The following is a 16,842-nucleotide window of genomic DNA, read 5'->3' on the forward strand; positions in this document are numbered from 1 at the left end:
TGGTTGCTGATATGTATGGAGGATCACAATCATGTCTTTTTAATATTTTCAGTATCCAAGGGTACTGCCCATAGTAACCCCCCGCTTTGGCCCTTCCTGCACAGAAGATCTGCTGCGTGCACTAGGTGATTTAGCACAAACTCATGATCTCCATGTGCAGGTAAGTTGTGAGCTCTGTTTACAGTATAAGTGTTGTGGGTAGAAACCATGAAGACCAGTCATTTTTAAAAGTTTCCACAAGACAGTGAATTACATCCTTAATTTGAAGTCCATCTTTTCAATTCTTCTTAAATTAAAATTGTAATGGTACTGCACAAGAGCACTATGACCTCCACAGCAAGTTAGAATGCTCGTAGCTTGAAGGATGCACAATTCATCCATCCCCCGCAGTGTATTAACTGGTAGACTGACACAAAGTATTGTGCGTTAGAGCAACCCTTGTGTTGGTAAAGGTCACTGACTCTTGCCCAAGATTGCAATGCCTGCTTCTCTGCCATATGCTGTTTCTGTACAGGGCAGATGTATAGAAGAGAATTGCTCATCCGTCTGTCTCAATTACTCATCTTTTTTATCTTGTTTTAAGTTGTTAATGTTCTAGGATTTCTTGTGTTAGCTTCATCCCAAGCTCAATTCTGTGGTACACTGCTATTCTTCTTTTACTTTATGGTCACAACTATCATTTTATTTACTACTTCATCATCTGCCGAACACCTGATGATTTGCTATGTCACCGCGCTACTGGGATGGACTGTCCAGGCATATGTTCTCAGATGGGTTTTAAAGGAACAAATGGAACTACTCTTACGGACCACGAAGATCTCTCCAATGAAAATAGAAACCTAAAGGCTATATCTAACAATAGGCTTTTCAAAGATAATTTTCTATCATTATGTGCTTAGCAGCAGCAGGTTGCTCGGAAGCTTGAAATGTCAGGTTTAAAGCTATTTAAAGAACTCACTGTTATTTATTTTCTTATTGCAGAGTCACATAAGTGAGACTGAAGAAGAACTCAAAGTTGTGGAGAACATGTTTCCTGCCTATCAGAATTACACTGATTTGTACGATAAAAACAAGCTGCTTACTAGCAAGGTAGCTGCATATAAGGCTTCCACAATATAGGTTAGACTTATCCATTTAGAATTTATATGCAGGTTAATTGGTTACCTGGAAAGTTTGTATTGTTCTGTCAAGATCAGTGGCATCTGGGAGAAAGTAAATTGTTTCTATGTTCTGTTTTGCACAAGTGTTAATGAAGGTACTGAAACTTTAAACAAACAAACACTTTACCTTAAATTGGGGGAAACAAGTATTGAAGCATATTTATGCGACTTTCATGACTGTGAAGAGGAAAGGGACCTGGAGGTGTTGGTCAGTGCTCGGCTGAACATGAGCTGACAGTGTGCCCAGGTGTCCAAGAGGGCCAATGCCATCCTGGCCTGCATTAGAAATACTGTGGCCAGCAGGAACAGGGAGGTAATCATCCCCCTGTACTCAGCACTGGTGAGGCCACACCTCGAGTACCATGTTTTGGGTGTTTGAGTGAGGTTTTGGGCACCTCGCTGCAAGAAAGACATTGAGGCTCTGGAACATGTCCAGAGAAGGGCAACAGAACTGGTGAAGGGTCTGGAGCACAAGACTTACGAGGAGCGGCTGAAGGAGCTGGGATTGTTCAGTCTGGAGAAGAGAAGGCCTCATTGCACTGTACAACTTCCTGAAGGGAGGTTGTGATGAGGAGGGGTTTGGCCTCTTCTCCCAGGCAGCAAACAGGACCCAAGGAAATGGCCACAAGTTGTACCAGAGGAGGTTTGGATTAAACATAAGGAAAAACTTTTTCTCTCAGAGAGTGGTCAGACGCTGGAATGGCCTGCCCAGGGAGGTGGTGGAGTTGCCGTTCCTGGCAGTGTTCAAGAGGCATCTGGATGAGGAGCTATGAGATATGGTTTAGTGGCTTGTGGTAGCAAGGGTAATGGGAGGACGGTTGGACTAGCTGATCTTGTAGGTCCTTTCCAATCTTGTGATTCTATGATTCTATGCTCCCTGAGCCTGTTTTCAAGAATCTTAAGAGGACTGGAAGCAGTAGGATTGGAAGGAGAGTAGGCACTACTGGTAATGTAGGACTGGTAATTCTTTGGCAATACTCCATTTTCCTCATATTTAAAATCTAAAATTTTCAAAGGCATGAAGGAAAGCTGGAAACTTGATAGGGATTAATTACTGAACTTCCCTTTTCTGTCTTTGAAAATTTCCACAAGTAAATTAGGTATTTACTGTCTTTTTTACCTGAGAAATCAATACAAGCTACTTAAATACTAAACCAATATTAATTTTGTTGTTTCATTGCACTGTCCACAGTTTTCTTGTTTGTTTATTTGTTTTTGCATCAGTGTAGTACAGGCAGTATTTGTGCCAGAAAAGAGTGAGTCTCAATTCTGTCAAGTATTTATATCTACAGCACTGACAGTGGTTACTGAAATTTGGGGTTACCAGTGCCTTTTGATGCTAGACTCCTTGTTCTTTGAGCAAGCATCCTATTAAATAAAAGCATAACAAAACAGCACTCTTCTCTCCCCAGCCATCAGTAGTAAGATAGCAAATTATTATTATTTTTTTAATTATCTTTTTCAGGGCTGTGGCTGAAATATTTCATAGCATCATTTAGGTTAAAAAAGACCTTCAGGGTCAAGTCCAGCCGTCAACCTGATCTAACAACTTCCATCACTAAAGTGTTGTTGTCCTGTCCACACGTCTCTTATGTACTGCAGGGATGGGGCCTCCACAATTTCCCTGGGCAGCTTGTTCTAGTGCTTGACCATGTCCTCTGTGAAGAAATTCTTCCCAGAGTTCAATCAAAACCTCCCCTGTGCAATGTGTTTCCTCACATCCTATCATTTGTTGTCAGGGAAAAGAGACCAGCACCTTCACTGCAGCCTCCTTTCAGGTGATCACAGAGGATGATGAGGTCTCCCTCCCCTTACTTTTCTCCAGACTAAATAACCTCAATTAAAACAAAACAACAGCATTTTGACATAGCTACCAAATCTTTGTCTTAACTTAAGATGTGACTGTTCTCCCTGCTAGCTGAGTTTCATTTGAGCTTAATGAGTAAAGAAGGCAAAGATAGAGTGCCATTAGGAGATTCTCAGTGAAAATAGTACTAGTGCACTTGTCATTTGTATCATTAGATTGGAAGGCCTAACAGCTCTTGCCATATCGTATTCTTTTCTTTGAGTGGGCATTTGGCATATGAGATAATCCAAAGTAGGTTGATCTATTAATTGTTTTATGTCCTGTTAAATGATACTATCTTATATTTCTCTGTTCTATGTATACAAAATATACTTACTTTTAAAATCAGAAGTGTAAGGCAAGAAAGCAAACACAGACACATAGCAAATGAGCTAGTTTGATTAAAAGAATATTTCAGATGCAGTCTACTTTGTTCAAAACTTTAGAGACAATGGGACATGCATTAAGAGTTCAACATACACAGTCTTCCACTTCCATCGTTGCAGTTCTGGTCCCAGTACTTCATCTCTGTGGTACTCATGAATACACATAATAAAGTTGCAACAGTGTTATGCTAAGTAGGGTGTTCTTGTTTCATGCAGCGACTGTGTGACAATCACAGCTACCACAAAACACCATAGCACCCTATCTTTTTGTATAAGTAAATGAATAAAAGCTGAGGGAGCGATATGTCAAGCCTGCTGATGCTAGTGAAAGCTCCTCCCCTCTTGATTTCAAGAGCTTCATACGAAGTGTGCATTTATTTCCCTTGCTGGTAACAGGTGGCCTATTGGCTATTAAAGGCAGTGCAGCAAAAACTCATGGACAATGAAGTAAATGCTACTTTGAGTAAAATTGGTGATTCTCTTTCTCTTTAGACAGTGATGGCTCATGCCTGTCATCTTTCTGAAGAAGAGCTGGAGCTTTTTAATCTTCGTGGAGCTGCAGTTGCACATTGCCCCAGTTCTAACTTTTCGTAAGTTAATAAAAGAAGGGGGTGGTGTACATTTGGATAGAGTTGTTTTTCACATAGTGCTCTCAATCCAACAGTAAGAAGTTTACTCTGGACTGATTTGCGATCTTTGAGTATAATCACATACATATGAATACTTCTGTTTAAAACTTTATTTCTTATGCCTGTTGTATTAATGGAAGATTCAAGCCAGCTCCGCTCTCCCCAAAAATATTTACACATTTTTGCAAAATGGGAAGGTGCTGCACAGTCTTACTTATTTTAACAGAAATGAGATACTGAACAGTATAGAACTGGGGAACTGCACTAAATGTTAAAAAGTCATTTTGCTTTTAATATGATCAGTATTATCTTGTTTGCCATGACTTACTGGCACTTGTGAAATGACCTCCCATCTTCTTGGAGTATATTTTACACCATATTTGGATTTTTTACACAGATGTGCTGAGAGCTCATTTTCAGCAGATAACTCTAAAACTGTTTTATTAGGAAACTGAAACTTTCTGTTTGGAAAATTTGCTTTTACTTTTAGTGGTTAAAATCTGTCATCCAGATTTATGAATGTAAATACTCTATCCCCAACTAGAAGCCTTGATCTGTCACGTGTGCTTTGAGAACACTTTTCATGAAACTGCCCTAAAGCTCACCCCTTACTGAATTGCAGAAACCAATTTTCCACTGTATGTTTCACACAGAAAACATTTCTTGTTCCAATCCAGGTTGCACAGTGGCATCTTAAACGTAAAGAAGGTTTTGAAGCACAATGTGAAGGTTGGCCTTGGCACAGGTTGGTAGTTTTCTTTAAGAAGGGTCTCTTGTAGAAATCATTGTAAGACACAAAAACATACCTTCATGCTTATACTGAAAGTCAGCATGCCTCCAACTTGTGGACCTACTTTTTATCACTATCTGGAGGTGGTAAAAAAAAATTAAAAAAATTGAGAAGTTTTATTCCTTTCACAAGAGTGAGCAATGCCTGAACAACAGGTTTTCTGATTTTGGTTTCTGTTCTGTATCGTGCTTTATTTACCTGACCTTGTATGTAAGAACACGTGTTAGGAATCACACAATTAAAGACAGTGCATAGCATTACACTTTTTGCATTTAACACCTCCTACACTATGTAACACTAAAGTAAAGCTCATAGTAATTTACCAAAGTTATTCCCAGAGCTTGTTTCTAAGTTTCTGATCCCTTCTAGATGTTGCTGGTGGATATTCAGCTTCTATGCTTGATGCTATCAGGAAAACAGTGGTAGCATCTAACGCCCTTAAAATTAATAAAGTGAGTGAAGCAGGACTAACTCTTAAAGAAGCTTTTCGACTAGCAACTCTAGGAGGAAGCCAAGGTAAGAAGAAATTTATTTATAATATGCATAGAAGGCCACCCCTGTTTTTGATACGATGTCTCTAGGTGTATAAAAGATGGCTGAAACTCACAGATTTCCTAATTCCAGAGTGAAGTTCAAAACTATGTTTGCTGGGCAGAGATATTTTTCTGTCTCACAACAGTACCACAATCGTGACAGTAACGCATTTCTGTAAATATTGATAGCTTAATAAAAGCATCTTAACAATTTTTCAGGGCAATACATTTTCTTAGCCCTTAATCACTGGTGCTTGTAAGTTTGTCACACCAATTAGAAAGACTCATGGATGGCTTCCACTCCTAGCTACTCTCATGCTTCTTTTGTCTGGGTTCTTAAGTTTACAAGAAAAATCATTTTATGTATTGGTTTCGAACTGTTCTATCACTTGCAAGGGAAGAATATAAATTATTCGTACAATCTTCCTGTAGCATGGATAAGTACAATTTGGGGAAATTAAATGAAATTTTTTCTTGCCGCAACTTGGTTACTGAAACTCTTAATGCTTGTCACCCTCTTGTGTTTATTCTAAAAATTGCATTCTGCTCACAAATGTAAAAAGAACACATCACCACTGTAGTGGAAACTACAGAATATTTCACCATTTTGAGGAGTTTAAACATTTTTAATGTATTGTGAAGTTCTTGACAAGCATTACTTATAACTGAATTTCCTCTGTTAGACAGAAGCTATCTGAAGACAAGCGGACAAATTCTGTGCAGATATTACCCTTTTTGATAACTGACTTTAACTCCTGAACATTGGAAAAGCAGATTGAATATGCAGATGATTTAACAACTTCAGGCTCTCCTGAATTATTTCCAAGAAGCCTATAAGCCTTGTAAGACAAGCTGTACAGCTGGGTATGGGACCAGCGTATCTGGATGCGACATTTCTCTCACCATATTGTTCTTGGTTGTTACTAATTACCCCTAGTCATCCTCTCAACGCAGCTTGTTATTATCTACTATTGTAACATGTCTATACAATCTGCCAAAGATACCTAAGCTGATTTATAAACATAAACAATTAAATGTTAGGGTGCTTTTGCAAGGTGAATGTTATTATATACGTCATTATTTCTCTTACTTCCTCTCACTGCCTCCTACAGAACTTCAGTATTTTTGCATTGTTAGTAATTATTATTCCGCTTTTAACAGCTAGTGGTCTTTATGTAGGATCTGCAATGACACAAATTCAGAGGAGAATATTCAAAAAACAAAAATTAAAAGAAAGTTTCCAATAGTTTCCCAGATTTCTTTTACCCTTTACACATACTTTTCACAAATTCACCAAAATACACATGATTTTAAGGAAAAGTTGCTTAAAAATATTGCTGACCTATACTTACTTTACTTGCTTCCATGTATTTCCATGCATTCATCTAAATTCTTACTTTTTTTTTTTTAATCACAAACACCTGAGATAAGTTCCCAGATGCTTCCATATAACAGAAAGAGACTTGCACTGAGGATCTGTGCATAAGCTTGTTTTCCCTCTCAGCTCTAGGACTGGATGATGTGATTGGGAACTTCGAGGTTGGCAAAGAATTTGATGCACTGCTGATCAACACTAAGGCCTCAGACAGCCCTTTCGACTTGTTCTCTGCTGATACTTTTGAGGTAATCTGATCACGATTGATGATCCAGAAAATAACTGGAAATAATGTGGCAAAGGTCTGTGATACAGCTAGTATGAAAGTCTCTTCGCCGCTGTTCCAGTAACAAGAATTGTGTGAACTGCCGTGCTGATGTCTGTAACTCAGCCCAAGAGGTGCAGAGGTGTTTTTAGAAGGTTACTGGCCTCAATGGCAGGCATAGGTATGTCAGTGTAAGAAGGAATGCGTGTAGCATGTTAATGTGCATATCATTATTGCTGGCTGATCATTAGAGCTCACTATTTGCAGGACTAAAGCACCGCCATCAAGAAAAGGCAACTTAGTTAACGTTTTGAATTCACACTCAGGAACGGCAATCTGTTGCCAGATAAAGGCTGAATTACCATGGCTTCACTAGGACTGTAAACTGAAGGAAGAGCTAAAGATAGCTAATTCGAGTTCAAAGCACAGCTTTTATGTAACATGCGAGAACCTTTGGTGTTATACAGTGGGGACACTTTCTCAAGCAAATTTTTGTATGATTAAAAAAATTCAATGAACAGCAGTAACTTGAATTTACTGATGAGGCCAGAGGGCTATCACTGTCTCTGTTTACTTAGAAATGTGTGCATAACTGGATGAGGTAATTTTTTTCTTACTTTGTTTCAGCTACAAGAATTTGGATTAGATTAAATTCTGTAATTTGAAACCTTGTTCCTAATTCAAATAGCTCTAGAATGAGTGTTTTTTTAATATCAGTCTAAACCTTTTAGCTAAGTTATCAGTTCTTCGGACCATAAAAATGCTTAGAATTTTGCCTTATTTTTCAATAAATAAATGGAGAGCTCCAAAATATTGTTTTACTTATATTTTTCTTTATATTGTCAGTCTTGTGCAGTATTTTCTTCCTGACACATACAGCTTCTTTAATGAAAATTAATTATGAAAAAAACACGTAGACTAAGTTTAAGTTTTAATTTCATTAGCACATTTAGGAAAACTATTGTTATCAGTTATTTCAAGCTTCAAATAATTTTGATTTGGGACTGTAAATATGACTTGCTGAATGTTTTTCTTGTTTCTCACAGGACTGTCTCCAGAAGTTCCTCTATCTAGGTATGTTCAAAATACTCCTGTGTTACTGCATTTGTCTCTGATCTTCTGACACAGTGTGGAGGTTGCTTTACATTCATTTATAACTGCTTAGTAAAAATTAAATAGTATAATTTTTATTCTTTCTGACATAGTAAAGTATGCAATTTGGCATGAGCGGATAGCTGTGAGATTTGTACCCACAGTTATCTTCATCTGTGTGTGAGCTAAATTTTGATTCACAGTAAAGTAGCATTGACTTCTTTTATGCATTGCCAGTCACCAGTTCAGAACAAACAACTTATGCAGGCCACTTGCTCTTGTAGTACGTGACTGGTACTGTCACCTGGTACCTGTGTTAGTTGAGACAGTCTGCAACAACTGTCACTGTATAGATATATATTTGCAGGTTTTGTGTCTACTAAGTTGCAGTAGAAAGACCTGAACAGTGGGCCTTGAACCAAAGGTTACCTCTGGACGGGTCTCACAACCCATCCTTATATGATGTCCTTGTCAGATCATTAGCAAAATGTCTGTGATCATTAGCAAAATATGTATCTTGGACAAAACATCCCATTAGCAAGAGATATAGCTCAGATAAAGCATTGTGAGAATGTGTTAACTTTCCTTGATGAGAAGCATAGTGTCAAGGCCTACTTGTACAAAACCTTCCTTGGTTCCTCTTCAAGCTCTGGCCAGGCTTGAGGTGGAATCCAGAAGGAGAATGAAACCAGATGTTTCTGCCTAATCGTCATGTAAACTTGTTTATTCAACTATATAAAGCTGGAACCTCTTGTAGTGAAGTTGGAGACCTCACCTACGCGTGGACACACTGCGTAGGACTTCCCAGTTGCTGGGAAAGGCTCTCCAAATCCTCGCTGCAACCAGGGCTCCCCAGTGACTGTGGATCTGGGTGATGGTAAAGTATTAGGGCAGTTGGTGATGTATCTTTCTTAATCACTGTTGCTATCCTCATGTAGTAATGGTTAGGTGCGTTGTCTTGTTCTGCATTATTCTTGCTGTATCGTTTCACTTATTATCTCATTGCATTAAGCTTAAGAAAAGATAAAAGCATTTCTTGAACTTGTTGTCTGTGACCTTTGTGCTGACCCTGTCCACTGGCAAAACATAAATAGATACAAGATACATAACACAACTGCAGCAGCTGAATGCTGTGTTTATTTCGTAAGAGAAACAATGGTAGTCCGTTGATCTTTATGGTATTTATGGTGAAATATTGTTAGGGAAATACACTTTCTCAGTTTTAAGAAATGAATTTAGGTAACTGAAAATTATATATTCCAAAACTGATTTGGGGGATTGCAGCATTTTAATCAATTAAATCAGTGCAGAGATTTATGTGCAAATCTCTCTTCTGACTGTTATTTCAGGTGATGACCGGAATATTTCTGAAGTGTACGTGGCTGGAAAGCAAGTGGTTCCTTTTTCAAGTTCCGTATAAATCCATTTCCCTTTTGCAAAATCTTCTGCTGATTACTCTCTATCTGATTGGGAAAATATTTGTTTAAAACAGTGCCTGATCATTTGGAATGACACCTCAATTCTGTTATAAATCTTGCAAATTTGAGAAATTCTGTTAGACCTTTCAGGAATTATGTGACCAACACTATCACAGTTCTAAGAGGAAATAAACTTCTAAATTTGTCTGTAAAAAATAACGTGCATTGACAAGGAATTTGGTAAGTTTCTTACTTAAATAAACAATTGGTGTTCCTTTCAGTAATACCATAGAAAGTATTAAGAAGAGCAAGGAAGCTCTCTCTGCCTGTATGGTATTTTAGTTGAAAAAATGTCCAGTGTGAGTAATTCGCTTTTGCAAATAATGAATGTCACAGAAGAATGTAATTTCCTTTACATTATCACCAAGTATGGAAAAATTAGTGTCATTTGTTGGCAGTTAATGTTGTTTTTCATTTTTGTTTATCTATGTGGTTAATTTTAAAATTGTGATTTATTTTAAAACATAGTAAGTATCTGTCTATACATAATTAAGAGTTCTGATTCTCATGAAACTCAGATTTGTCATTAGTAGTCAGATAGAAGAGAACTGGTGGAAGAAGCAAGTAAAAAATACACAACTGGTCCAAGGACTGTGAGTGCAGAAAGACTGCGCAGTTCTGCGATGCTGTAAGCTGAAGCAGCATTTCCTAAATGTTGCTCTGGCAACTGGAAGCAGTCCATCCAATCTTCTACCATTTCTCTATCCATTTGACTGAATCTGCTCCCGCTAAGCAACCACTGAATGAAACTTGTAATAACCCAAAAGCAGATACGGAGTTGCCTGAGTGGGCTTCTCTGTGGCAGAAAATGAATGGATTCTTCTGGACTTGTGGGAGTGCTTCCTCTGGCTCAGCCTCTTGTAGAACCTTACCAAATTCATTTCCTCCTGACTACTTAGACTATGGGTGATAATAGTTTCCCCTCTCCTTTCTGTAGCAGAAGTGGGTAGGTTTAAAACAAAACCTGCCAGAAGCAAGCTGTCCCTGGCTCTTATCACCTTTCACTTGAGGTGTGATTCCTTACTGAAAGAAGCAATTCAACTTTAATCATAGAATCAAAGAATGGCCTGGGTTGAAAATGACCACAAAGATCATCTAGTTTCAGCCCCCCTGCTGTGTGCAGGGTCGCCAACCACTAGACCAAGCTGCCCAGAGCCACATCCAGCCTGGCCTTGAATGCCTCCAGGGATGGGGCATCCACAACCTCCTTCAGCAACCTGTTCCAGTGTGTCACCACCCTCGGTGTGAAAAACTTTGTCCTAATATCCAACCTAAACCTCCCCTGTCTCAGTTTAAGACCATTCCCCCTTGTCCTATCACTATCTACCCTCGTAAAGAGCAGTTCCCCTTCCTGTTTATACATTCCCTTCAAGTACTGGAAGGCCACAATGAGGTCTCCCCAGAGCCTTCCCTTCTCCAAACTAAACAATCCCAGTTCCCTAAACCTTTCCTCACAGGAGAGCTGCTCCAGCCCTCTGACCATCTTAGTGGCCCTCCTCTGGACGTGGTCCAAGAGCTGCACGTCCTTTCTGTACTGGGGGCCTCAGGCCTGGATGCAGTAAAATATGCTCTTTCAACACTGGAACAGTAATGACAGCCCTGTACAATGCTAGTTAAAAAATGTGCCCTTTTAATGTTGGTAGTTTGTGTTCTTAAAAAGTCTATTTTCCTACTTGTTATTACAGCCTTTTTTTATTGCAAGATTAGTTTGAGAATGGGGATACTTCTTGTTTCTGTATTATGGTTGTTTTTTTGTTGTTGTTTTTCTTTTTCTTTTTGTTGTTGTTGTTTTGTTTGTTTGTTTTGCAGTGCAAAGGATATAAGCTTTAATTTTAGTGTTAGTGGAGACAATATTGCACTACCTGCTATACATACTTGTTGAGTATGGTTTTAAGGCCTGCTTCAAATACCTTTGATTTTGCTGAGCTTTATTTCATACCTTTATCTTGCTGCCTGATGATATAAAGGCACAGCACTTCCCTGTGTTCCTAAAACAAGAGTGGAAACTGCATGAACATCTAAATTTCTGTCTCTATAAGGGAACATTTGGCCTGATATCACTAACAACTTGCTCTGACTTAAAGCTTTGTTGGAGGTGATGCACTGTTCAGGTTATGACTACATGAGACAGTACAGTGGAACTATAACTTAGATTAGGCACTTAAAGTACCTGGAATCTTTTTCAGTGTTTTTTGCTTTTTATTCTTTGTTTGTTTGTTTTTGTTTCTGTTTTGCTATCACAGAGTAGCCCTACTGCACAGCATGGTATTTTGGCTTGCATATGCCACCCTGAAGCAGCTTCACTGCTTGCTTATTTAGAGCTAGCTCAGGTAACTTCACACAGCACCGCTCTGTGCCATATGATTGCCGAGTTACACTCTTAGTCATCATTATGTTCAATCATTGCTAAGGTTTTAGGATTAGAGATTTAAGGACTAAGATTTCATATTCCATCAGGGTGTCATAAAAATTTTGTTTTTCACGTGTCCCTGTAACCTACATAGTAGCACACTTTCTTTGCAAATACAGCCTGCAGCTCTTTAGCTCAGTTTCCTGATTCAGGGAGTGTTTTTCCTCATGAATTTTGAAATGAATTTAATTAATTGACCAAATTTAACATTCCAAAACCAAAGATCTGTGAGAGACATGTTTTAATCCTCCAGTTACTGTCTGAAACTATTCTTAAGGAGTTGCATGGTTTGCAGCTTTGGCTTTCCTGCAGGAATGTATTCTGGGACAGAGAAAGATGACGCAGCCTTGTGTACTATGTATGTTCACGCTGTAGTACTTTGCTTCCAGAGCTATGAATTATATCAACACGTTTATTTTAGTGATAGTCTAAGCTGTGCCTGACTTTATTGCTATTTTGTGGTAGTGTTAAGAATGTGATTCAGTGTTTGTTTCAAAGATCTGGAGAGAGGGAGGGGATGATTATTTGCAAACTAGGAGTACAGAAAAAAAGCTCTAACAATCTCACCACTGACTGCTGGTGGCCCAATTACAAAGGGATTCTCTAGAATATCTGCTGGGGATGACTTCTGCATTTGAATATTGGCATGTCATGAGAGTTTGGCTCTTGCTAAATTCCACCACAAGGCAGAAATTCAGCTTCTTGATTATCGCTTTTCTGATGCCTGGTAGCCAGACACTACCCAGACTTAGAGAGTCAGTGTTCCAGAATCACAGCTGGGGGAGGAGCTCTGCCCACAAGTAGTAGAGCCATGGGCTTCCTGCAGCACTATACATTGCTGGTGACAAGCTTGAATTTGGTTAGAGGGAGCCTGTGGAAGAACTGATACAGCCATCTAACAAGCGAAGTGGGAGGTGGTTTCAAAATTAGCATCTAAATAGAACTGAATGTAAAAATACTGTATTGCCAGAAAAAAGTTCCTTTGAGGTAGACCCAGACCTTTCCATGGAAGGTAGCTTCCAGATGGAAGTTAGACTGGTTTTAGGAGATAGAGAGGATGTAGTAGTCAGACTTCTCTGAAGCAATTCTGGGGAAGGATCCTGCTGTGAAGTGTTTATTAGCCCTCGGGATTCTTTGGCTATGTGCAGATTGCTGAGATGCTTGGTGCAGTAGTAGAATATCAGTAGGTGAAAGCAGTTACTGCTGAGACTTGTAGCTCTGCACCAATGCCTTCATATAGTCTGATTCCTTGTGCTTCACTGCATACGTGGTTTGAAGCAAGCCAGGTCATTGGTTCGGACTCTTAGGGGCTCTGTTAGAGGCTGTATTTGGTGCGTGACTGCACCTCCAGCGTAGTTTCCTCCAAGAGAAACTTCCTTGTTGTATACCGAAACCACACTGCAAGCAGAAGCGATGTTCAGTTAGTGATGTGTAAACACCACTACTGTCTCAAAAAAAACAAAAAACAAAAAAACAAAAAACAAACAAACAAACAAACAAAAAAAACAAAGCTAATGGAAGATATGACTTACACCATTCCCCCTCCATTCTCAGTGGCATAGAAGACAAATCAAAGCAACTTCTTTTCTCCTCCTTCTTTCAAAAAATAGAAAATAAAAAAAAATAAAAATAAAAAAATAATAAAATAAAAACTTAATAAAAATAAGGCAACCACACACTATGGGGGCATGACTAAGTAGAAGAAAACATCAGGATAATTTTCAGTCAGCATAAATTGACATTGTGCTCCTGACATAGGATAGAGCCTCTGGAAAACTGTACATGCAACTGTTTCCAGATGTCCGTCCCCATTAGTTCTCTTGACAGATTGTGGGTGGGATCTTTATTTTTGATGTGTCTTTGTGTTCAATGTCAGCACACCATTCACACAGAGAAAAATAAGGGTAATTTGTGGAAAGCTTGCTTGTTGGGACAATATGCTTAACGTGGTCTATGTTGGGATGAGCGCTTATTTATTATAAATGGAGTGTATTTGAATTACTTCTATATGTTGATCTCATTGTGTCGCTTTAGGTTTTGATTATTAGTGAAACGTGAGTAAGTATCGCTTATGCATTTTGCAGCGTTATTTGAATTATTCATGTGTGGCAAGTGGAGTTCTGCACTTTAAAATTTTGGCCTGATCTAGTGTTTGTGTTTATGCTGTGTTTTTATGTAATCAGAAAGCTTTATGGGGGAAGAAGGTGTATTTGTTCTTTGTACTGAGCATTTTCATTATTGTAAGTGGAACTTATTTCAAAAAGAAATGTTAAAATTACCCTGTTTATAAGTCTGTACCTGATTATACACTCATGAGTGAATCAGCTATAATGGTTTTATAAAATCTGACATGAATAGCAGTGTTATACTTTAAAATATTTACAGAAAAATAATTTTTTATTCTAATTACGATTATGCAATGCAGATTAGCAAAACTTAATCAGTCTTGCTATATATCTACAAGTCTACTGAGCAAAGCCTATAACTCTTCCTGATCATACATTTAAAAAAATTATGCATGCTTTGAAAAACAAAATGCCTAAATTCTTTCAGAGACCTCAGTTTTAATATGAAATTGTATTTGCAATAGTACTCAGAGAAATCTTAAAAAAAAATTTTCAATCTTTCCATAAACAATCTGTAACAGATAATAAGTTGGATAATACTGGATTGGTATAAATAAGTACTCTTGTGTTATGTGCAGTCCTGTGTTTAGCACTGAGCAACTCATCTCTCAGGAAGTGGAAAGGAATTCAGGAAAACTCAAGGGACGTGGGAAATTTGAGAAAGGACTGGGAAAAACATATAATTTGAAAAGGCACCAGAATGCAAAATAATGCAAAATAGAAAGAAGCCAGATCAGAGAAACTCATACAGACACAGTGACATGTTAATGAAGTTTTAGGTGGGAAATGCTATGGAAAGAAGGACATTTTTCAGGCACAGTTCTGTGAAATCGCAGACTTGATTTCTTCAGAAAGTCATCAAGGTCCAGGAACAGGACAGATTTCCAAAGGGAACCAGTTATTTATATGCTAAAATATTAAGAGCCCAAATTACCATGGCTAATTGTAATGCTTTTCCTCTCACTCAAACTCTACTTCTAGATTTAAACTATAGCTACTTGCAACAACTCCAGAAGAAACTTAATACAGTGTTATGCTTTATCTTCATGTTTCTATGAAACATGAAGATATGTGGTAGTCAGCAGGTCAGATACAAAAGTAGTCTGACCTTAGGGGAGCACCTGTACTGCCTCATGCAACATCCCCTGTCACACGCCTCATGGTGCAGTGATGGCAGAGTTCAACAACACAGGAATACAAGCCTCTGGTATGACTGGAGTCCCTGCAAGTAAGCTGATTCAATTATCAGACTGTTTTGAAGTTCAGAACACACACAGAGTGCAGCGCATTTTAAATTGCACCATCAGCTTGAAGCGTTAGTTCACTACCTAACAGTCATCTCACATGAGCTAGGAACTTTGCCCTAAAGTTTATTTTTGAGCCCTGTTAATATGTGTAAAACAACTCCTGCTTATTTCAACAGAGAAGCCAGCAAATGACATCTGCTTGGCTCTGTTTACAAAATAAACAACAGCAACAAAAACAGTTCTTGGGAGACCGAAAGGGTATCAGCAGCAGTCTGCTGTGTAAGGTTAATAAAACAGTAACTTTTCCTTGAAAGGCTGAGCAGTGGTTTTGGAGGGTATTTTCCAGGAAATTTCAATAAAAACTTTTTTTTTTTCTTGGAAAGTATCCTAAGCAGGAGTGGTGTGCTTCAAACCATGAGATCCATTGTGACTTCTGCAGTGGCAGTGATTTGTGAATGCAACAGTTATGCCTAGAGTCAGCCTTTCTCCCTGCTCAAGACTTAGACTTGTTTATTTGGTTTGTGGTTTCTCACAGACTTCATTTTAATTGGAAAATAGCTAGGATGAATGTGTACAGTTGGGCTTGAAAGGCAATCTCATAGCCACCCACCTAATACTTAACTCAAAAGATCCCATCAGAAAAGTATTATTACACTTACGCAGCTTGTGGGCTCAGTGTTGTGGCTTAATGGCTTGAGTCAGCTGGTAACAAACACAGCCAAGACCAGAATGTAAACCGTGAGCAGCTGACATAAACAGAACTGAAAGCCTTGCTTAGCCACATGCCACCTCTAGGCACCTTCGAATACAAAACTGAGCCCTCAGTAGAAGGGACCGATGTTTCTGTTAACGATGCTTTTCATTTCTGTGTCTGGCTGATCTCTGATCCCTGGCTTTGGAGCTGGGCTGTGTGTCCATTAAAAGCTTTTGCTGATGGAGGTTTTAAAAAGTGGTTACACGTTCTCCTTAGCTGTTGAAGGTAGCAGCAGGGAGACTGTCAACCGTTGCTTCAGTATGAGCCTTTTTTGCCAAAGGAGAGATGACATCTCAGTGGAGTAAGCTTTTCTGATTCTGGTCGTTGGTTTTGTCAGCTTGTCACCTGTTCGTAGGTTCTGAAAAATGCCTATCTGGAGTTATGCTGTTGAATTCCTCCTATCTGTTGCGCTCACGTGTAATTTCAAGAAAAAGCAGTGTATTTGGAAAAATGGTATACGTGATTTCCTTCGTTCTGCTTGTTTTTGATCATGCTAAATGGGAATTTATGTACTGTTGAAACAAAATAAAGTGGCCTTGTGTTTACACCAGCCTTCATCTGCTTCTGTGTTTGACTTTGGAGGACAGAAAGGGAAGGTGGCAAGGTGAAAATTTACGGTGAAGACAGTAATGCATGGCAAAGTGTAAGGGAAGCACAGAATGTAGCTGCTCCGTGGGGAACTCAGACACACCCATTGTAGGGGTTTGTAAACTCTGTTTCATATGTGTGACATAATTTTAAGGGACTTTTT

General features: G+C 38.7%; 1 protein-coding gene across 2 annotated transcripts in view; it reads left to right on the top strand.

The window, feature by feature from the left end:
* GDA (guanine deaminase) overlaps positions 1-16,641 on the top strand; it is a 32,041-nt gene extending 15,400 nt beyond the window's left edge. The window contains exons 7-14 of one of the 2 annotated variants that reach the window (XM_424835.8): positions 53-160; positions 982-1,089; positions 3,885-3,982; positions 4,699-4,766; positions 5,181-5,327; positions 6,849-6,967; positions 8,031-8,058; positions 9,426-16,641. In XM_424835.8, the coding sequence (XP_424835.3) occupies positions 53-160; positions 982-1,089; positions 3,885-3,982; positions 4,699-4,766; positions 5,181-5,327; positions 6,849-6,967; positions 8,031-8,058; positions 9,426-9,496 (747 nt within the window). In that variant the 3' untranslated portion in view covers positions 9,497-16,641. Of the gene's footprint in view, positions 1-52; positions 161-981; positions 1,090-3,884; positions 3,983-4,698; positions 4,767-5,180; positions 5,328-6,027; positions 6,783-6,848; positions 6,968-8,030; positions 8,059-9,425 lie in introns of those variants that run through there. The other variant, XM_046905671.1, reaches the window with a different exon arrangement.
* Positions 16,642-16,842: the final 201 nt, after the last annotated feature.

The sequence above is a fragment of the Gallus gallus genome, chromosome Z, assembly GCF_016699485.2.
Source record: "Gallus gallus isolate bGalGal1 chromosome Z, bGalGal1.mat.broiler.GRCg7b, whole genome shotgun sequence".
NCBI lineage: Eukaryota > Metazoa > Chordata > Aves > Galliformes > Phasianidae > Gallus > Gallus gallus.